Source organism: Nycticebus coucang, chromosome 7, assembly GCF_027406575.1.
Source record: "Nycticebus coucang isolate mNycCou1 chromosome 7, mNycCou1.pri, whole genome shotgun sequence".
Taxonomy (NCBI): Eukaryota; Metazoa; Chordata; class Mammalia; order Primates; family Lorisidae; genus Nycticebus; species Nycticebus coucang.
In genome coordinates, this window is record NC_069786.1 from 107,018,827 (window position 1) to 107,042,244 (window position 23,418).

A 23,418-nucleotide genomic window follows, 5' to 3' on the forward strand; every position below is an offset into this window, starting at 1 on the left:
CACCTGGTTGCCACCCGTGCCACCCCACTGTGGTCTGTTCTCCGCACCACAGCCGTATGATCTTTTAAATGGTTTTTATTGCACTGCTAAGTATGACTTTCCATCATACTTTGCAATTAATCCAAACTCTTGCCCAAGTTCCACAGGATCCCACACCGCCTTGTTTTCATAGCATTCCCCTTGTGTCTTATTTCAAGTCCACCTTTGACACACCAAGCTCACTCTTACCCTAAGGCTGCTGTGCTTATAGCACCCGCCCCACCTCCTGGAACATCCTTACCCCCATCTGTGCATCGCCACCCTCCCACATCACCGTGTCTCTCCTCTGAGCTCACTGCCTCTGAGATGGTTCCCTGATCCCCTTATTGAAAGCTACCTTATTGATAGCTTGCCTTGCTATCTTTACTTAATTTTAAATTTTATATTGAATACATGAAATATTAAATAGCTTCTGTTAAGTATACATTTAATATGAAATATTACAACTTTATATTTTATTTTTTTTATTTCAGATTCATATGAGGGTATAAATGATGAAGTTACATTGTTTGCATTTGTAAGATAAAGTTGAAGTTGCAATTGAGCAGCCCCTCATGCAGAGGGACTGTGTACCCTTACATTGTGCTTATTAGGTGGGAGCTTACCAATCCCTCTCCCTCCTTCCTTTTCCCCTTTCTCTACCCTCTATTTGAATTTAATTTTGTTTTTCTCTCAGATGGTAGTTTAGTTATTTATTAGTTTCATTTTTTTTTTTTTAAGACTGAGTTTCACTCTGTTGTCCTAGGTAGAGAGCCATGGCATCATAGCTCACAGCAACCTCATACTTTGGGACCTAAGTAGTCCTCTTGCCTCAGCTTCCCAAGTAGCTGGGACTACAGGCATGTACCATCACGTCTAGCTAATTTTTCTGTTTTCAGTAGAGATGGCATCTTGCTATTGCTCAGGCCAGTCTCGAACTCTTGAGCTCAAGCAATCCACCTGCCTCGCCTACCAGAGTACTAGGATTGGAGGTGTGAGCCACTGTGCCTTGCCTATTGCTTTTGTATTAGTATTACATGCATTGAATTAATCAACTGTGGTATACATATATCTTGGAATAACTGTTCAGCTGTAAACAAGATGGAGACTTTACATCTTTTGTATTTACTTGGCTGGAGTTGAAGAACATTCTTAGTAAAGTTTCACAAGAATGGAAAAGCAAATATCCAATGTATGCAAGGAAATTTTATATTTTAACTAGATATGTTGTTACTGTAAGGTTACCCCATTAAAATGTAAGTTTCATGAAGACAGCAATTTTGTAAGATCTGGGTATGTTGAAAGATAAATAAATATATCAAATATTTTATATTTATTTATAATATTTTATATATTTATTTAAAATATATAGCTTCAAAATAAATATATCTTTTCCTTGTCTCCAGTGCCACTAGTACTATTACAGCAGGCCCCACCTCCTACCTGTCCTCAGGGCAGGCAAATCTTACCTGCTATCTAATTGATTGCTGCGTTATTGACTACCAATCTACATTTCCTACTTCTGATCATAACATTCTACAACCCTTTCTCTGTCTCGTCACTCTTCTACTTAAAATTTTTCAGAGGTGTACCATTATTAATGATAAAATGGTTTTTACTGCACTGCTAAGTATGACTTTCCATCATACTTTGCAATTAATCTGAACTCTTGCCCAAGTTCCACAGGATCCCACACCGCCTTGTTTTCATAGCATTCCCCTTGTGTCTTATTTCACAAAGACATCATCTTCTGGACAATGCGCTATCTTGCAGAATTTTTCTCTACTTCTGTTTCTGGAATTTTAAATCATCCTTGCTATTTTTAAGCATATATCCAATTCTTTTATATGCCTATGTCTTGTGGTGCAGTTTTTTGTCTGTAGAATTATTCCTTTGTCTACCATGAATGTTCTTTAAGGCTGAAAGCACGTTTGAGCTTGCTTTGAAAGTCTTCTGTGAATTGTTATATTCCTCAGAACTTCCACAGAATTCCTTTCAACTTCTGTTGTAAGATCTCTCTATCATATTGCCGCTTAGCTGTAGGTTGACATGCTAGTTTCTCTCAATAGCTTCTTAAGAACAAAGCCTCTTGCTGTATCCCCAGCCTCTTGAGCCATTTCTATTGTCTCTGACATTTTAGGTGTTCAATAAACATTGTTAAATTTCACTACCAGAACATTTTCTCGTCTCATATTTCTCTCTTCTACTATTTGTGCATTAAGCACTTGCCTCACTTTTTATTGTCTTTTATGTAAAGATGAGCGAGGTATTCTCTGCCCTATTTATAAATTTTCCTGAAGGGATTTTGGCTTCTTTTACATTTAACATTTATGGCGTCTCAAAGGAGATGTAGCTATGTATCATAATTTCAGTTATCCTGAGTTTACTAAGAAAATATATGTAATGCCTGTTTTCCTGTTCTCTGTGATTAAAATGCCAGAAATGGAATATAATTTTAATTTTAATATTTCGTTCTAGTTTGATTACTTTTTAAGAAACAAAGGTAAAACAAAAAAGAGGCAAGTGTAAGAAAGATGAAAATAAATTTTGCTGCCTATCAAATCCCCAACCAAAATGGCCACCTGGATGTACAGGTCTGATGTCAAGGTAAATTACAGTTGTTTATGGTCATTTTTCTGGAGGGAAATAATTAGGTAAGCTCTCTTATATCATTGAATTTCTTTATCATATCTTGAGTTCACTTTTTTTTTTGCAGTTTTTGAACCCGCCACCTCTGGCATATGGGGCCGGGGCCCTACTCCTTTGAGCCACAGGCGCCGCCCGAGTTCACATTTTTTACATAGCTTAACTCTGAACTTTGAATCTAACATGGGAAAGTTTCTTCTCCTTGATCTACTTTTTAAACTTAGCAAATAAAGATTTTGAAAAGACCAAGGAAGTGACTTCTTTTGTTCCTATGTTTCTTTGGATGACGATATCATTTTCTCCACCTATTTCCATCAAACACTTTTTAATGTTCTTATTAACATTAAGAATGGGCGTAAGTGGATTTTGAGTAAAGTTTACCAGTAAAATTAGCTGAGCCAAATGGAAATCTATGAACCATCATCTCAATGCCCCATTGCCCACATCCTCCATTCAAATGCCACAGTCTGAAATTTCTCCTTTAGAATAGTACATTACATCCTTTATAGGCTTTTAGAAATAATAAGAAAAATATTTCTCAGTATAATTGCCAATGTCTAAGGGTTTCAGGAAACCCTTTGAGTACATTTTGTAATCTCTTCTTTGCTTTAAAACTACCTCTGTGTTTTCAGCCTTAAAAGTGAAGACCACCTAGAAATAGTTCATAATACTTCTTGTTGCTAAGGAGCCACTGTTGGTCTGTAGATTTACTTCTGTATGTACACATGTTCTTCACTGTGGAATTGAGAAGAAATTCAAAAAAAAGTTTAAGAGATTAACAGTGACAAAGACAGGAAGATTCTCCAAATTTTCTTATTCATTGTTACTAAAAAAAAAACACAAAGGTAAATTTTTGGATTTATCATCACAAATCTAAAAATCATGGAAGGCCAAACAAAAGCTCAGAGTCTGTGTGAATGAAATTCCCGTGACAATTCTGCTGCCAAGTTCTGCTTTCCTCGGTTCGTCTGAAATCCCACCACTGACAGGGATAGTCAGTCCCCAGTGGTCCTGTCCTCCCCTTTCGGGGATTCCATCCCTAGGAACACCTTCGACACACCCAGAGGTTTCTCCTTGATCTCACCCCTCCTGTTCTTTCCCCACTTCCTTCTACCATTAATAAAATGTATTCTTGGGCAGTGCCTGTGGCTCAAAGGAGTAGGGCGCCAGCCCCATGTACCGCAGGTGGCGGGTTCAAACCCAGCCCTGGCCAAAAATCTGCAAAAAAAAAAAGAATACAGGCACTGCCCTAAATGTATTCTTTATCACTGGAATGGGTATGATGAAATGTTAAAGGTATATTAGATTTAATAAAAAATAAATGCACACAATGAGTATATTAAAAAAATTAATTTGCCTCCTTAAATTTTTTGTGACTTTCCTAGAAATGTGTTTCATTTTAATATTTATTTAACTGTTTAATCTTCCAAATCATTTTTTTGTAATTCACTCTTGGCTGGGTCCTATTTGCCTGACTTGGCTGTGATGGGTCTATTTTTATACTGAAGTGCTTTTGCCTGAAGCATATAATATAATACACCCATATAATATTACCACATTGATGCCTGTACTTACATGAACAGTGATACATACAAGATTGGAATATTTGTTTTTGCTGAAAAATTAATTATTATAGCAATTTGTGCATTTGATGGTTTTTTCAGGTCAATTTTTTAACATGTCATAAATATAGACTATATACATTTCAGGCCTGGAGGATATAGCAAATTTATGTCACATAATATCCCTCCAGAAGTTTGGATAAGTATAAGTAACAAGCCATGAAAATTGACCTGATTTCTATGATTCACTTGTGGGACATGAAGATAAATTTGCTCAAACAGATAAGTCAAACAGTATGTGAAGGCAGATCCAGTTAGAGCAGACCTGAATTCAGAGGGAATTCTAAATGAAAACAATTTACTTTGCTTCTTTTTCAGCCCAGCCCAACTGTACAGTGAACAAGGATACTTTTAATTTAATTCAGCATTCCCCTAAGGCAGAATATTACAAAATATTCCTTACAAAATTTTATAAAATATTCATAAAATATTCTCTGTGTGTTTATCACCTTTTTGTAAAATTTCAAAGGAATATTTGGTATGTAAAGGTATATTTAGCTGCAAATCCCCATATTCCATATGTATAGCTACTTTAGGGGTATATTTTAGGACACCCTATAGACTGTTATATGACATTGGACAATGCCCGACAAGTCTTGAAGCAAATTTCAAACTGGAAAAAGTTCAAAATTGTCAAAACACAAATGACAGCTTTTCATCCTGGTGCTTAAACTTAGGCTTACTTAAGAAAAAATTTATTAAAAATATTATCACCAAATTTCTCTTTATGTATCAAAAGAGCCATACTAATGCAGGGGTTGAAATTGATCTGTCTGTTCAATGGTTACTTATATGCTTATGAGATGGATGCTTGTGTTTAGCACCATGTCCAAGTTAGTGGTAGAACCAGAATTCACTGGTTCACCAGAATTCAGAATATCTGGTTAGTGGTAGAACCAGAATTCACTCATAATTGTCTGTTTGAAAATCATTTGTTTTTTACATAATATCTTCAGTACCTCAGTGCTGGTTCTTAAATGTTATTGGGAGAAGATAAAACTCTAGAGCATTTTAAATACTATTTGTTTATGATACATATATAAGGTACTTGTTAGCCCTCATATAATCATGTTTACATATAGAACCTTACCAGCTTTAATATGGTAGCTTGTTACCAATGGCACAGCTTTACAAAGCCAGTGTCATCTTCACCCAACTCTCTTTCTAGCTTTCACCCTCTTCTGTCACCCTTCACGGCTGGTGAAACAACAAACGATGGAATGGAAGTAGAGATTAGGTTTCTCGAGTCGGGTCCCCCTAGGAGTGTCTGATTTGGTTAAATACTACATGCTCTTTGTCCTTACTTTTTCAGTATTCAGGAAACCATGCACTGGATCCTATTGCCAGAAATGTTCAAATAAAAAACATAAAATAATATTGAATAATAAATACCATTTATTGAGTACTTTCAACCTGCCTGGAATTGTGCTTTCTTTGTATTATCATACCTAATTCTAACAAGAACCTGACGCTGGCTTGTTTTGTTTTCTGTGTCCATCCATCATCATCCGAAATAATGTATTGTGCGCCCACCATCTTTCTTCATACTAATTATTTATTAGTCATGGTGTGTGATGAAGCATGAATCATCCTTACAGCTATTTTACAATCAGCCTGAACAAAAGCAGAGAAGACATGAAGCAAATCTCTGGATTTTCAGCTTGGCTGTTTCATGTCATTCAGAGCCTTTGCCTCAGTTTTGTGCAGAAGACAAAGAGGAGGAATTCAGGGTTGTAAGGCAGCTCGTCAACAAATACTGAAGCTTCGAACTCCTGAGCATTTATAAGAAAGGACATAGACTCTACATACACTCATAATTCTATTAGGGGACAAAATAAAAATTCCTATTTTGTGGTACTGAAATGGATAGTAATGGTGTAAGGCAAAATTGAGCCTCCATGGAAAAGAGTGAGAACAGCCTTGTGCTCCGGCGTATATTATATAACTTGTATCCCTTTGTTCATCTTTGGTTATGTAGCAGTACACAGTTACAAACCCAGTGTTTTGACTGAATGGACACATTACATGATGATAGGGCAGAACACATCATAGGAAACATTCTAGAACTGTCTGTGCCAAGCACATTACAAAAATGGAGACTTGCTTTTCTGGCACTCAGTGTATTTTTCCTTTAGATTTTCTAAGACTGCATTGTTTTTCCTTTTGCCAATTTTCGAGAGTGGTTAATGATGCCTGGTAATAACTATCATTGGGAACTACATGTATTTTTGTGCTTTGTGATCATTCTTATATTGTAACCCAGAGAAAAACACTGAGGTTTGTGGTTATGTGGGGATCCCAGGAGGAAAACTTCTACCAAATGACATTTTCAGCACACATTTCTGTTATCTAAATATTAAGTCATTCAATTACTTCTTAGAGAGTTTTACAAATTCAAGAGTTGTCTTCCACACGTTTGTACCTTGCCGATGACCGCATATCCATTCTCAAAATGATGTAATGGTGAAGAAAATTGTAATTCCGTTTGAGATATTTTAAGCAAGCCTACTTCTGTCTTGAACCATTCGTGAATGCCAAGGAGTGTCTACAATAAACATTGTAAAGACAATTTGAAGAACTGACCAAGGACTAACTAGTCATTGTTTTCACCACATAGAGTTTTGGTTTTATGTTTTTTGTTCTTTTCCACTGTCAATAAAAGATAACTTTACACACTTTTCTAAGATATTTCTATCTCATTCAAGTAAAATTAGGCACAGCAAAGAACTGACTTATTTTCTGAAGACTAGAATAACAGCAGTCTATCTTGTGAGTGGACGCCAGCAACTCACTGTGAATGTCCTGGACAAAGGAATTGGAAGGTTCACCTTCAATTAGCGAGAGTGGTCATGTGAACCATCCACATGATTATCTGAACCCTTGACTTCAATTACTCAGAGTGTTTGATGCAGTATATTTCTATCACTCCTCATTCTTTTCTTAAATCTTGTGGACAGGCTTGGCTGAAATCACCAGTCTTCAAATCTCAGTTTATCAGAGTCACCTGTGGAGCTCGTTAAACTACTAATTTGCAAACCCCACACCTAGAAATTTTAATTTGTTAGATCTACATTGGAGGTAATTGACTGAAAACACTTTAAGATATATTGGAATGGGTAATCACTAAAGAGCATTTCAGTTTCTTGATTTTAAAACTTTTTCTGAGATAAGTTGAAATAATTCATCTTAAATGTGTTTCTAAACCTATAGATCACATGTTCTCTATTATGTCTACTAGGCTTTATTCAGGTCTAGTAGTTCATTTTAGTTGGTGTCATTCTCCATATGCTCTGGACTTAAAATTTGAATTCTGGTTCTTCCACCAGGACAGCCCCCTAAATTATTAGCAGATCTGAAACCGTGGTCCTCTTACTCAGTAAGCTAGTGTTGGCCAGACATCAACAGTGGACAGAACCTTCTCCCTGTGTTTACCTCAAGGTAGGGGGTTGAGAATTAATTCATATAACATTCGACAATATGTGAAGCCCAATTTATGACTAAATGGTGCTTTGATCATTTTTTGTCATTGTTATTACTCAGGTTTGGTTGTGTGCATTGTAGGACAAGTGATGAAAAAATTAGAAAATGGTTCCTTTCTTAGTAAAATGTATCTCTGATGTGCATCCTTAATCCTGGATTTTCTCAGAAAAGGTAAAATTATCAGTATCTTGGATTGGTAGCAGAGCTGTCAAGGACATTTTCTTCTGGGCATTTCTGCTTACTTTTTATTTCTTCTCTTCAAACAGTGTAGGAAATGTGACAGCTGTACCTTAGTTTCCTGGGTCTGTAAGCCCTCAGGGCATATGTGCCCAAGAACTACTTTTTGGTACATTTAAGCAAAAATATCTATTTGTTACTTGCTCTAAAAAACAAAATTCAGGAACCCTCAGAATATATCAAAAAAAATTGATGTGTAATATTTTGTCAATTCAATGACAGATGGAGGTCTAAGTGAAAATACTTGTTAGTTTAAACCAACTGTTAAATGCATTAAGCTTGAATGTGCACTAGATATGTAGAACACCGGACAACAACAGAAGTGTAGCTCTAATAGAATAAGTCATTTGTCATTGTAAAGTTATTATTATTCACTTATTTAGCAATGTTTGCTGGAGTGATAATTAAAGGAAAATCCCAAAGAAGATAGACAAAGGGGACATTTAAAAAAATAATAATATTATTATTTATTCAAAAAAATCAGATTTTTCTGCTAAAGTTTATTAGTCTATAACCTATCTTAAAGGGTAAAATACTAAAGTTTTATAAAACATTTTTTTTTTTTTTTTTTGGTCAAGCCACGATCTATTTTATTTTTTATTTATTTATTTATTTTTTTTTTTATTGTTGGGGATTCATTGAGGGTACAATAAGCCAGTTACACTGATTGCAATTGTTAGGTAAAGTCCCTCTTGCAATCATGTCTTGCCCCCATAAAGTGTGACACACACTAAGGCCCCACCCTCCTCCCTCCATCCCTCTTTCTGCTTCCCCCCCCCATAAACTTAATTGTCATTAATTGTCCTCATATCAAGATTGAGTACATAGGATTCATGCTTCTCCATTCTTGTGATGCTTTACTAAGAATAATGTCTTCCACTTCCATCCAGGTTAATACGAAGGATGTAAAGTCTCCATTTTTTTTAATGGCTGAATAGTATTCCATGGTATACATATACCACAGCTTGTTAATCCATTCCTGGGTTGGTGGGCATTTAGGCTGTTTCCACATTTTGGCAATGGTAAATTGAGCTGCAATAAACAGTCTAGTACAAGTGTCCTTATGATAAAAGGATTTTTTTCCTTCTGGGTAGATGCCCAGTAATGGGATTGCAGGATCAAATGGGAGGTCTAGCTTGAGTGCTTTGAGGTTTCTCCATACTTCCTTCCAGAAAGGTTGTACTAGTTTGCAGTCCCACCAGCAGTGTAAAAGTGTTCCCTTCTCTCCACATCCACGCCAGCATCTGCAGTTTTGAGGTTTTGTGATGTGGGCCATTCTCACTGGGGTTAGATGATATCTCAGGGTTGTTTTGATTTGCATTTCTCTAATATATAGAGATGATGAACATTTTTTCATATGTTTGTTAGCCATTCGTCTGTCATCTTTAGAGAAAGTTCTATTCATGTCTCTTGCCCATTGATATAAGGGATTGTTGGCTTTTTTCATGTGGATTAATTTGAGTTCTCTATAGATCCTGGTTATCAAGCTTTTGTCTGACTGAAAATATGCAAATATCCTTTCCCATTGTGTAGATTGTCTCTTTGCTTTGGTTATTGTGTCCTTAGCTGTACAGAAGCTTTTCAGTTTAATGAAGTCCCATTTGTTTATTTTTGTTGTTGTTGCAATTGCCATGGCAGTCTTCTTCATGAAGTCTTCCCCCAGGCCAATATCTTCCAGTGTTTTTCCTATGCTTTCTTGGAGGATTTTTATTGTTTCATGCCCTAAATTTAAGTCCTTTATCCATCTTGAATCAATTTTTGTGAGTGGGGAAAGGTGTGGGTCCAGTTTCAGTCTTTTACATGTAGACATCCAGTTCTCCCAACACCATTTATTGAATAGGGAGTCTTTCCCCCAAGGTAAGTTCTTGTTTGGTTTATCAAAGATTAGGTGGTTGTAAGATGTTAGTTTCATTTCTTGGTGTTCAATTCGATTCCAAGTGTCTATGTCTCTGTTTTTGTGCCAGTACCATGCTGTCTTGACCACTATGGCTTTGTAGTACAGACTAAAATCTGGTATGCTGATGCCCCCAGCTTTATTTTTTGATATCTGTTTTGTACTTCATTTACAAAAAAAAAGCTATTGTGTGCTAAATAATACGATATATTTTTTTCAAAAGAATCATCCCCCTGAAGTAAAATGTTGGAAGGCATTATTGTAAAGCAATAAAAGATGTGATTGTTTTGTAATAATTGTTTAGCAAATAAGGGACATATGTAGTACTAAAGACTTAGAATGAGGTAGATACCACGGAGTATTCGAGTTTCTGATAATTGAGGGGAAACTGTTACCTGATAGTCTAAGAATTATTATAAACAAAATACATGTTATCCTATTTTTTTAAGAAAAATATTTAATTATTTTAAATACTAATCGTGTATGTTTTGGTTAGGCTAGGTTGTTTTTTTTTTTTTCATTCCAACATAAATTAATTTATTGGTAAGTACAGTTGCTGTCATCTGTAATCCTAACACTCTGGGTGGCCGAGACAGATGGATCACCTGAGATCAGGAATTCCAGACTAACCTGAGCAAGATAGAGACCTTATCTCTAATAAAAAACAGAAAAAATTAGCCACATTTGGTGGTGCGCACTTGTAGTCCCAGCTACTCTGGGGGCTAAGGCAGGAAGATGACTTGAGCCCAAGAGTTTGAGATTGCATGAGCTATGATGATGCCCTTTCACACCAACCTGAGTGACAGAGGAAAAATCTGTCTCAAAAAAATTTAATTTATTGTGTAGATCCTTTTTTTTCTTTTTTTTTTTTTTTTTGAGCAGAGTCTCACTTTGTTGCCCTAGGTAGAGTGCTGTGGTGTCATAGCTCACAGCAACCTCAAACTCCTGGGCTTAAGCCATTCTCTTGCCTCAGCCTCCTGAGTAGCTGGGACTACAGGAGCCCACTGCAACACCTGGCTATTTTTAGAGATGAAGTCTCGCTCTGGCTCAGGCTGGTCTTGAACCTGTGAACTCAGGCAATCCACCTGTCTTGGCCTTCCAAGTGCTGGGGTTACAACTGTGAGCCACAGTGCCTGGCAGTAGATCCTTACATAAGGAACAATCGTATAACAAAAATCAATATGTCTATAGTAATTTTATAGATTTGGAGGCTGCCTGTGAGCAAGTCTAAATATTTTCTTACACACACACAAAAATGGAATTTGTTTAAGTATGTAGACAGATAGTCTAGTAAAACCCCAAAGTTTTGAAGCATAGAGATTTACAGTTAAATTAGACCTGGGAAATTAGGAAGGCAGATGTGTTTAACTCTTAATGCAGTACAAATGTAGTTATTGGTGTTGTAATTAATAGTCTAGAAATCTGGTGAGTAATGACAGTGATGACTGACAGCCTATCCAGTAGCTACAAAATGAGTTCCTAAGAGCTTACTTTAATTATTATATTAGAAAAATAATTTTCTTTTAAATAGCTGAAAACTGGAACATAGGTCTCTCAAATTGTGAGTTGACTTTTGCCCTGTTTTGTGCTGACCTCAGTGTTTCCTTGTGTTCTTTCTTCGGTTCTTTTTGTTTTGCTGTTCTTCCTTCCACAACTTTATTTGCTTCCCATTTCTTCTTTTGCATGTTTCTTAACTAGAATTAGCAAAGAGATATGGTTCATTGTAAAACTCATAATTCATGGTACTAAAACCTTTTAATTAATTTGGAAGAGAGTACTTGTTTTGCTCTGCAATATTAAACACATACGCATTAAATCTACCTGAAAACAAAACTGAAGAATTTTATGTATGCTAAATGGACCAGAAACTAATCCATATACCGTTTCAACTTTGCATTTAATGTGCAAAACTACTATTTTATTCTGATTACAGCAGTTTATTATGCTGGTAGGTAAGAAATCTGATCATTGCCAAGTCTTATAATTTGGCTCATGTCCTTGGAGTGAGAGGTTAATGAAAGATCAACAGATACTACAGAATCTTCTATTTTCCATCGTTATCCATCAGTGAAATGAATCTGAATGTAGCAGTGATTAGTGGTTTAGAAGTTGATATGAATATCAATGTACACAGCTATGATTTAATAAAAAATAAGAAAAAAAAAGAAGTTGATATGAAAACATATATATGATTGCCAAGGATTAGAACAGGAGGACCAGATCTGAAGTTTATTGAGGCAAAACCTGGCATTTCAAGGACTGGAAGTTTAGTTTCTTTCAGAAGAAGAAATAAATTTGTCCTTGGAGAACTCTCAACTATCAAGATGAAATTGTTTTACATGAAGAGCAGCAAGGATTCAAACTCACCACTCAGGTTCATGACTGACGTCTCTGGTGGCACAAGATTTGTCTCTTGCCTTTTTTTTTCAACTGTTTATCTTAACTGAAAAGAACACCAGGGAGCTGTAATGTGTCACATAATAGTCATGATATGATAAAGTCAAGTGAAGTAGGATTTCTTATGTTTCTTTTTTTAAATCCCTGTTGTGGGTAATAGCATTCTCGTTCATATTGACATTCCTGTTTAGTCCAAGATTCCCATGGCAATATGTTTTAAATTCCAAGTGAACATCTTCGTTTCCTTGCTCTCATTATCAAGCTAGGCTTTTGAGGGAAGAAGGAAAAAGAGTTCAAGTAGCCTCTCCGCTTGCTTTATCAAACCAGAGGTTGTGTAGGGAATGTCCCGCGGTTTGGCAGTCAGAAGTGGTGATGATCTGTGATCTTTGATATTTAGAGAGAAAAGTATTTCCCATTCCACAGTAGGAAAGGAATGTTAAAATTCCTGGTACCTCACAAGTTGTTTTTTTAACATCGATTGGGAGAGTATTTGCTTTTTTTTTTTTTTTTCATTTTTTGTAGCATTTTTATTATATGTAAGTCTACAGTTTTCAAAATGAATCAGGTAAAAATAATATTATACTGGGAAGAAGAAATTAAAGAAGCCAAACCTGTGATCATTTTCGACTATGTTGAAAGTATCATTTTGAACAAGGGAGATAATGTGACCCCAAAACTTTGATTAGAAATCTAAGTGACATTTATCATCCTATGGATGGTATTTTATCATGTTGTGATTATAAATGAAGGTGACCCAATAGTGTCTATTTGTTCAAGAGCCTTTTCCTTAGAGCATAGGCAATCGTTCCAAGTCACATTTTCTGTCAAAGTGGCTTTGTTAGAGCAATGCTGATTCTAGCTTGAAATTTTCTAAAATGATCAACACCGAATAGTGAGACTCTGTGCATTGCAAAAGCTCAGCAAATTAGAAAATGATATGTGATGAATTTGCATAGTTTCTTAAGGAGTATTATCCTGAATAGCCTTATCAGGTAATCAAGTGATGTTTTATAGGTAATAAATTAGATTTGTTTGTGTCTCTACTATTAAAGTGAAATCAGTGTAGCTAGCCAGCTCTTTTCTTCTGCAAAATTGGTTTTTATTGATTAAATTTTTTGAAAAAAAGAATACAAAATTTTAAATCACTAAATACTAAGGAATTCACTTTTTAAATTTCTGGTCTCTCACAAATGATCTTGCCATTTTAAGTGGGTGTTATTAGCAAGCAGAGCTTTTCACTTGTAGGTGCTGATTTGTGAGGTTCAGCATGAAGATTTTTGGTCATTAAAAAATCTGTTCCAGAACGTCCTGTGGTGGGGGCAGGGGAAGATGGTGGAAGCCAGATTTAGCTGAGAGTGGTGGACGCACAGTTTTTAATTTACTTTGAATATCTAGTGGCTGGAACTCCCAGAAATAAACACGGGCTGAAGTACAAACCTAAATATTTTCAAGATACTCTTGGAGATGTGAATAAACATGGCATCAGAAAAAGGGTTCTGTGGCCAATTGGTTTGGGATGCTTTGCACGTCACTGCCTCTTCCTGAGATTCAGATGTCAAATGGCATAGCAAATGCTTCAGAAGGCTCACAGTATACACACCCATGTAGCTTAGCATCTCCCAAGTTTATTCGAACATTTTACCTCTGTGGTCTTTCCACCAAAGCACATAACACAAAACTAACCTTAAAAAAGAAAACAAACAAATTTTAATAAGCAAGTATCCTATGATACAGGAGAACTAAATGGAATATAGTATCCTGAATGGCACCCTGCAACCAAAAAGACAGGCGAAAACTAAGATAATTTCTATAATCTATGGATTTCAGTTAATAATAACACATCAACATTAGCTCATTAATTATAGTAAATGTGCCATACTAATGTAAGATGTTCAAAATAGGGGAAATTATGTGCAGGAGGTTTGTAGGAATTCTCTGTGGTCTCTTCTTAGCTTTTCTGTAAATCTAAAACTGCTCTAAAAGTATAAAGCCTATTAATAAAAAAGGCTACATTTATAAGGAAGGGGCTTCTTTAGGTGAAACTCTTTCTATTTACAATTTTCACTCTGTATACAAAATAGTTTGGGCCACAATATGGACATTTTAATTAAGCTATTCTGGTAAAGAAAAAGTTAAGAAAATCAAGGCCGACTTGATGCCCATAGTTCAGTGAGTAGGGCGCCAGCCACATACACTGAGGCTGGCAGGTTCAAGCCCGGCCAGGGCCTGCTACACAGCAATGACAACTGCAACCAAAAAATAGCCAGGCATTGTGGCGGGCGCCTGTAGTCCCAGCTACTCAGGAGGCTGAGGCAAGAGAATTACTTAAGCCCAAGAGTTTGAGGTTGCCTTGAGCTGTGACATTACAACACTCTACTGAGGATGACATAGTGCGACTCTGTCTCAAAAAAAAAAAAAGAAAGAAAGAAAAGAAAAAGAAAATCAAAGCACATAAAGATGAGGATGCTGAAAGAGGCAAGAGGCAAGAGTCTGTCAATACAATGTTACGATCCAGAGGTCCCGAATTGAATCTAAAGAATTCCTTAGATCATTAGGCATATTCAGGGGATGGGGACCTGCCACCTCAAAGCTACATGTGGCCCCCCAGATCCTCAAGTGCAGCCCCTCAACAGAATTCAGACTTCATGGAACAACTCCCTTTATGAAAATGGTTGTTCCATAAAATTTAGATTCAGTTAAAAGGCCACAGTCAAGGATCCAGGAGGACATGTGGCCCCGAGTCTCCAGGTTCCCCACCACTGCCTGGGAGACAATTCCAGAGGGACATGTGGCCCCGGGTCTCCAGGTTCCCCACCATTGCCTGGGAGACAGTGTCGGAGGGACATGTGGCCCCGGGCCTACAGGTTCCCCACCATTGCCTGAGAGACAGTGTCAGAGGGACATGTGGCCCCGGGTCTCCAGGTTCCCCACCACTGCCTGGGAGACAGTGTCAGAGGGACATGTGGCCCCGGGTCTCCAGGTTCCCCACCACTGCCTGGGAGACAGTGTCAGAGGGACATGTGGCCCGGGGTCTCCAGGTTCCCCACCACTGTCTGGGAGACAATGTCAGAGTGTAGAACATTGTAAATCATTGTTATAAAAGATGTAGCTAATTTTTCAGATAGACACACGGAAAGATTAATTCTGAAGATTACTTCTCCCATTAAGTTTCCATGTTGGGTACATTTTCCAGACCTGTCTTGGGACATTTATTCAGTCCTACACAATATTATCTAGGGACAGATTTGCAAGTAATCATGAACTTACCAAGTTTTCAGGCTCATGTTTCTATGCTAATAATTCCAGAAAAACTTCTTACAATGTTTTATATGTGTAATGATTAGTGATATGATGACCGGTGGTGCAATTATAAAAACAATAACAAATGCAGTGCCTACTATTTATTGAGCACCGGAGTCTGAGTTGAGCTCTTACTGTGTTTAAACTTGACAACCAACTGATGAACTATAGACATCGTCCTCCCTTGACAGATGAGAAAACTCTTCTGTGCACACAGTTCTTTGCACATAGCTGGTGTTGTAGGGATGCTCCCTGGTTTATTCATAAGCCCTTCAATCTATGTTTCAAAAGCTAAACTTCTTACATCCTGTTTAAATATGTTTTTAGGGAGGAAAAACAGAACCCTTTGAGGAAGCAGTATGGGGGATGTTTGGTGCTGCCGTCAAATTAGTTCAAATGAATTAACCCAGGTAGCTCTTCCTACTATGAAGGGAAAACAGAGGAAGCTGAGGATGTCATTAAAATTCAGTAAAAAACAGATGCTTTTCAGTTATCTGGTAGGAGACCATCCTTTCGTAATAGTTTAACGAATTTATAAATGTCTCCGAAAGAGCTTGGTAGTCAGAAGTGGATTTGTCTTTATATAATTTTTGTTTATTTGGAGGTCTTTGCATGAGTTACTTTTTGGAAAAGGGAAGATGTTCTTAGTTTCCATCAAAGGCAGTCATTTCCTTTGTCCTCATTCTTACTGAGACAAGAAGCCACGGATGAAGCTGTGTTGCTACCAGCAGCTTTTCAGAATTGAGTGGTGAATCACCTCTTGTCAATTGCCTCTCTAAGCTTAGTAGCGTCAGTTTATAAGAGAAGGTCAGGCATTATCATCTATTCACTTAACATGTCTGGAACACCTCCTCCGGGACTAAGTCATTCTTGGCTGTAATTTATAGCTTTCTGATATATGACAATAATTTAAGTTTTTCAGATTTTATTTGACTTAGCTGTGAAATAATGCCATAATGTAGACCTAATGCTATACTTTTATGCTTTATTTCAGTAAGATTTATATTAATAGAAAATATCATTCCCTCTTAATCTGTAGATAAGGTTCAGGAAAATGTGTTGAAAAATTAAGTTAAAACTATCTTTAATTCACAGTGTGGCTTGACTTGAACATCTTTGAAACTGAAAGGGCTAATATTTTGGCCATTGCCTTTTTTATGTTTCACTGGGAGTCATGTTTTTAAGAAAGTATATGGAATAATTATCCATGGAATTCTCCCTCTGTCATTCTTCTTTGCACCTTTTTCCAACCATTTTTCTCATACTGAATATTTTCCCCATGTGGAAGGGTTCCTTAACTATACCATATAATCATCATATGTCAATGAAAGTTATTTAAGATGTGTACTTAAAGGTCAAATACTAGTTTTCATTTTTGAAAAGGGAGTAGACATAGAGTGATGATGGTTTTATATTAAAAGAATAAATATTCCAAAAACAGTCTGTAAAAACTAAAAAGGTGAAACGATGAGTAGCTCTGGATATTAAACATACATTATTATACATGTTTCTTTGGCCACTGAAAGCTACTGGATGTACTACAAATTCCTTCTATTTTGGTACTACTATCAGATTGAATTTCCCCAAAGTTTTATGGCTACTATTTTTTCCTCTTTCAATCGCAGGAAAACTTACAAAGCATTGAAGAATGGCCGATGAACGGAAAGATGAAGCAAAGGCACCTCACTGGGCCTCCGCTCAACTAACAGAGGCCTCAGCACATCCACATCAACCTGAGATTAAGGATCAAGGTGGGGCAGGGGAAGAATTTGTCCGAAGTGCCAATGGATTCCCATATAGGGAGGATGAAGACGGCGCCTTTGGGGAACATGGGTCACAGGGCACCTATTCAAATGCCAAAGAGAATGGGATCAACGGAGAGCTGACCTCAGCAGACAGAGAAACAGCAGGTAACTAAAGGCTCTGCTGTCACCAATGCTTGCTTTGCGCTTTAAAGTTAGTTTAGTCTGAAAGTGAGTTACTATATAGCACCGATTCTCTTACAAGTGCTATGACTGAAATTCCAGTCAAATAAAGGAAATAAATCCCAAAAGAAGAGAAAAAAGTACAGGAGAAGTGACTCATGCCTAAATCCCAACACTTTGGGAAGCCAAGGCAGGAGGATCACATGAGGCCAGGAATTTAAGACCAGCCTGGACAACACAGCAAGACCCTACTATGATTTTTTTTTTTAATTAGTGGGCTGTGGTGGTAAGAACGTATAGTTCCAGCTATTCATGAGGCTAAGGCATGAGGATCACTTGAGCCGAGAAGTTTGAGGTTGCAGTAAGCTATGATTGCATCACTACACTCTACCCTGGGTGACAGAGCAAGATCGTATTTCAGGGAAAAAAAAAAGAAAAAAAGAGAAACATCATGGTAACTAGCCAGAAATTTCCCTAAATTAGTATAATCTCAATATCATTTCTCCATTTAATTTGTATCATGTTAATTTTTACAGACAAATGGCTCAGTTTATGTTTTGCTAGAAACTGTCAGCCTTTTAACTCATTGAAAGAAAACTTCACAAATAGTTCCTTTATGGTTCGTTTAAATGGCACTGGAGCTAAATCAATAGACTCATTAGAAGCATATTTACTTTTTAGAGCAGAAAGAAATGTAAAATTCATCTCCTCATCAGTCTTCCTTCCCAATAAAGAGAGAGAGAGGAACAGAGAAATAAATAAAGAAAACAGCTATACACTTATATACAGGAACTATTTCAACTCCCTCAGCTTTTTTCAAAAATAATGTACAATTGCTTGAAGGAGAACATAATATAATTCACTATTAAGCCCTTCTTCAAAGTATGATCTCCATCAGTAGCTATCTCTGCCATCAGTAACATTATCATTAATGGTTTAGTTATCATACGGGATTAATGGCATAGGGAAACACTACCCTGCATTACAGCATTATTTTTCTTTTTTCTATGATTCAGAATTCAGTGAATTTGAACTTGCAGACAGTTTCTTATCTGAAAAAGAGTAAGTAAATTTCAAGTGCTAAGAAAAGTTCTGTCTCCTTCAAAACTATCTTTTATTCAAAGATTACATTTCTCTACCCCATCAATTGGCAACGTCTATCAGCAGTATACTCCATTTAAAAATATATTTGAATTTTAGTTGGGAAATATGAAAGGCATTTCAAATAACAGAGGAGAAATCACATAAGTATATAGGATGATTTTTTAAGAACTCATCATTTAACAAATTAGTGTTGTGCATATTCTGGGTAGAAGGTATTATGTTAGCTTCTGGGCCAGAGCAGGGGAGGTCCATGCACACAGGAACTTCACGGATCAAGATCATCTCAGAGAAGATGTGAGGCCTGTGCTTACAATTAAGTTGTATACGAAGCAAAATGTATATATGCCAAATGAGCAGTAGAAAAGGACAAAGTTGAAGAGGGATTATTTTTACTTAGGGCCCAAGTTCCCAAATTGTGCACAGAAGCATCTTGGGGTGTCCCAGCAAATTTGTGGAGGTATGGCAAGATGTCGTAAATAGTGTGAGAAAACAGTGATACTCAATATCTGTCCAATGCTGCATGACCTGTTAGCTCCAGATAGTTCACAGTTCCTTTGTTAGATCACACTATATTCTTTTTGAAGATGTCATATGTTTTTAAAGTTGACATTTCAGCAGTCATTCTGATTAATAGCAAGTACCCTGCAGAAAGCCATTCAGAACAAAAAAAGAGGGTGGTAGTGTCCAGTATGAATCAAGAATTTGAGGGGCTGTGCAGTGCCTGACAGGGTTGTACATCCTGTCCGTAGGAAATCATGGTTGAAAATGAAATAAAAATGCTATTTTCACCTTTCATGGTTTCGATAAGAATTAAAGTTAGGTGGTGAAGTGTATAAAGTGAATAGCTCAAGAAGTAATAGTTGTTAATTACCATTGTTGTTATTATGACTGGTGGCAGTGGTGGTATCACTATGGACAATATAATACTCTTGATCAAATGATATTTTTCCACAGCTGAAGTTCACAGAATTTGCAGAGGGTGGGATTTGGGTGTCAAGGATTTTGAAAAGATTGCAGCCCAGGGGGATGCCACAAGTTATACTGGTTTGGGTGTGGGGAAGAAAAGAGATGACATGACAGGCTACGATTTGTCTCCTCATTATATCCTACAGCACCTGGCATTGCACCTTCAGAATTCAGTAAATGTGTATTGAGGGAGTGAGTGAACAAAGAGCGAATGGATGCAAAAAGAAAGTGCTCTTCAAATGAGTGGTCTTACTTTTTCCCTTGGGCTCTTTCATCAGTTGACTCACATCGACTATTATGGAGGCCTCTGGTCAAGCAGCAGGGAATCAGCATCATTCACTATTTCATTTGTTCAGTGGTCTTAATTAAGCATTTAAGAGCATCAGAAAAATCTATTTGTCAGGTCAGTGTGTTCTTGCCAACTTCCCTGAGAAAATAATATAAATTTAAAAGAGACGAAGAGATATTTCTTTTAAGTCATAGGTTCAAGAGCATCCAGAGTTAATTTTGAATTCAGCTCAACATATATTAAACAAATTTTATATTACCTTTGGGAGACTGATTACAAAGGTTTATGGGTATGTTCTTAGTGACAACAGTTGTAATCAACTGTGGGTTACCAGGGCGATGTATTTAATCCACACTATGGTGTGATTTTAAATTAAGTTCCCTCCAGAAATAACAGGCCAAGTATTGAAAGCCATAAAATAAGCATGTGTGGAAAGCTGTAGGAAAAGGGAAATGTAAAATTATCTCTGCTTATCTACAGAGGATGTTCCAGTGATGAGTTAATGTGCAATTAAATTTCTCTCTAAACTCAAGTAAAATAATATAATAACTTATTTTTTATGATTTGTTCAAAACTGTTTCACAAATTACATAATGAAAATCATCTCCAGTAAAAGGAAATGTTTCTGAATCCCAAATCTGATCTTAAAAAATGCTCTCCTTTGATGATGTAGGCCATTGATATGAGCTGGCAGTAAATTTTGATGTGATGATTTTAAAGGAGACCAGGGAGCTACAGCACATTCTTTTATGATTCATATATGATCTACCACTGTATTGCTTTTCTCCCCATAAAGGATCTTTCTAAGGACATTATTAACAGAAAGCATGTTTCATTTATATCAGATCCTCAGCTATATGTTGTGGAATTCAGGTCATTACTGGTTAAATACAAAAAACTTTCCTTTTTTTTTATAATCCTCTATTCATTTTTAGAAATGAATTCTTTCCCCAAGGCTGTATCTTTTTCATTCATCTTTATAAAAGAGATCACATGATAAATGAATTGCAATCAATACCTTCCTCCCCCTTCCTTCCTTCCTCAGAGTGGGCTAACTTCAACCAAGGGTGGAAGCTTGTTTTCCATCATGCTCTCTTTCAGTGTTCACCTTCTTTAATGGGCCATCAAAATCATTTTTCAAAAGGCAAGCCTGGCCAGGCGCGATGGCTCACACCTTTAATTCTAGCACTCTGGGAGGCCAAGGGGCAGGTGGATCCCTTGAGCTTACAAGTTTGAGACCAGCCCGAGCAAGATTAAGACCCATCTCTACTAAAAATGAAAAACCAAGGCTAGAGGACTGCTCAATTCCAAGAGTTGGAGGTTGTTGTGAGCTATGTCGCCACAGCACTCTACCAAGGGCAGCGAAGTGAGACTTTGTCTCAAAAAAATTAATTAATTAATTAGCTAATTAATTAAAGAAGCAAGCCTGTAGTCAGCTTATCCTTGATGTTACACAATGAGCCAGCGGGTGAGGAAGTGGAGACGTTAGAAAGCAATAATAATTTCAATTTTATTTCTTTACAGCTGACTCTTCTAGATTGTGTCTATTTCCTTATAATTTAAGACTAGTCCATAGAAAGATAGAATTATTTTCTCAACAATTTTTTATTCTTTACGGTTTTTTTCTTAGCACTACAGTGTCTTTTCTAGAAGATATTCCACAGAAGTAGGAAAAAGAAATGTGAAACTATGAAGAATCTGGGCACTTGGGAAACTTATTATAAAAGACAAAAACCATCATTTTAAAATTGTTTTCCAAAGCAATTGTTTTCCAAAGCAACTCTTATGAATAATAAGAGTCATGGCTTATAATAATCCTTTCCTTTCTTTTTTACTTATCTTTATCAGAGAAAACAAGATGAATGTATCTCCATCCCCACCGAATTCTAACTCTGAGTTAGAGTTTTGGAAATAATTGAGAGGCATTAAGTTTCCTCTCCAGGGTTGGGGCCCAAACTCAGTGTTAGAATTTATATCAAGATAATACCTTGTACAGGGACAAAAGGGGTGATTTGTAAACTTTGTTAAACTGTGAGTGAGAATTATTTTAGAAAATGAAAAATAAAAAAGTAGCCTTCCAAATGACATTTTAAGGACACAGAAAAGCGATTGATTTCTACAATCATTGTGCACACGACTTAACAGTGTGGCTGGTTTTCTCTTCATCTTGCCTTTCCTCGTCTACTATAGCAGATCTTCTCTTTACTGCGTATGTTGATAGAAGCATTTTGAATATAGCGCTTTCTAATCGCAGACACAGGGGTCCACAAAGTAGTGGTTCTGTTTTGGACATTGCTCTGAGTAAGTCATGATTTTGCTGTCCCTCACTTTTTATCGGAAGAGGAGAATAGACTTTCTGATTCCTATTCATCCCTCACAATTGCTTTAAAAATATTTTGGAAATATACATATAAAACTATAGCTTGGAAATTTGTACAACATTGCGCACTTCCATGGTGCTCTTCAGTTTATAAAGTGCCATTGCTTCTGTTACCGCATTTTATTTGGGGGGGGGGGATTTCCACGAGGATATCTGTCCTTAGTGTTTTCGTTGCACCAATGAGACTGAGGCACACATTGGCTAAGTGACTGTCCAGTGTGACACGTGAGAATGTGAGGGGGCTGGGTTGTGAACACAGTGCTCAGAATCCAGTGACTCTTTTTTCTTCTGAACTGTCCCTACCCTTATGAAGTGGTGTGGGATTTTCTCTATAGTTTATCAATTACTTGGCTTTCTAAATGAAGGCTTTTAAGACTTTTTTTTTAGGTAAGAGTATTTTTTTTCTGGATCTTAGGATTAATTTTGCAAATGTCAGGATTTGTCTTTTATTTGAAAACAGTGATGGAATGTGCCTACCTTCTGTCCTAGCTGTTACTATGCACAATATGATGGAAAGCTGGAAGGGCCCAGTGAGATGATGTCTTCCCCTCGCCCAGTTCAGTCACCCGTCCACAATCACTTATCTGTGACCAGAATGCAGGGTCCTGCCTTATAGAGCAATGCTCTACCACTACCCAACTCTGCCACATTGAGAACAGCATGGGCAGCCACGTTAGTTATCAACTACAGACGAAGAGGACAATTCTTTTTCTATTGCAGAACTGTCACATTCACGTAACTTTAAGCAATACAAAAAAAAAAATCATAACTTTATTCCCAGTTTTCAGCCTTTCAGATTTTGGTGGTTTTTTAGCAATCTTAGGTACAATGCTTTGAACACTTAGAAGAAACACTACTCAGGATATAAACTAAAATGACTTTGTAGGCATCAAAAGCCAATGTCAGCTACCTCCTTAGGTAAATGTGCAGGTCCAAGGGCATTTCTTCAATTTACTCACCCATGTTTCCCAACATTTCTAGCCATGCTACTTAGATCTACCCCCTTCCAAAGAGGTAAGAGCTGGAAAAATCTCTTCCAGGCTATAGGTAGCCACCATTTCAGAGCTTACCAAGTGAGCTTTGTCTCTAAAACATCTCCTTCCACTATTGACATCCATATAACTCCAGCAACCAAGTGAAAAATGAATTCAGATAGACAA

General features: G+C 36.9%; 1 protein-coding gene across 28 annotated transcripts in view; it reads left to right on the forward strand.

Annotated features, from left to right (window-relative positions):
- MAP2 (microtubule associated protein 2) overlaps window positions 1-23,418 on the forward strand; it is a 299,583-nt gene that overhangs the window by 211,616 nt on the left and 64,549 nt on the right. For all 28 annotated transcript variants that reach the window (XM_053597392.1, XM_053597404.1, XM_053597402.1 and 25 more), the window contains one exon: window positions 17,220-17,504. In XM_053597392.1, coding sequence (XP_053453367.1) covers window positions 17,243-17,504 — 262 coding nt within the window. In that variant the 5' untranslated portion in view covers window positions 17,220-17,242. The remainder of the gene's footprint in view (window positions 1-17,219; window positions 17,505-23,418) is intronic.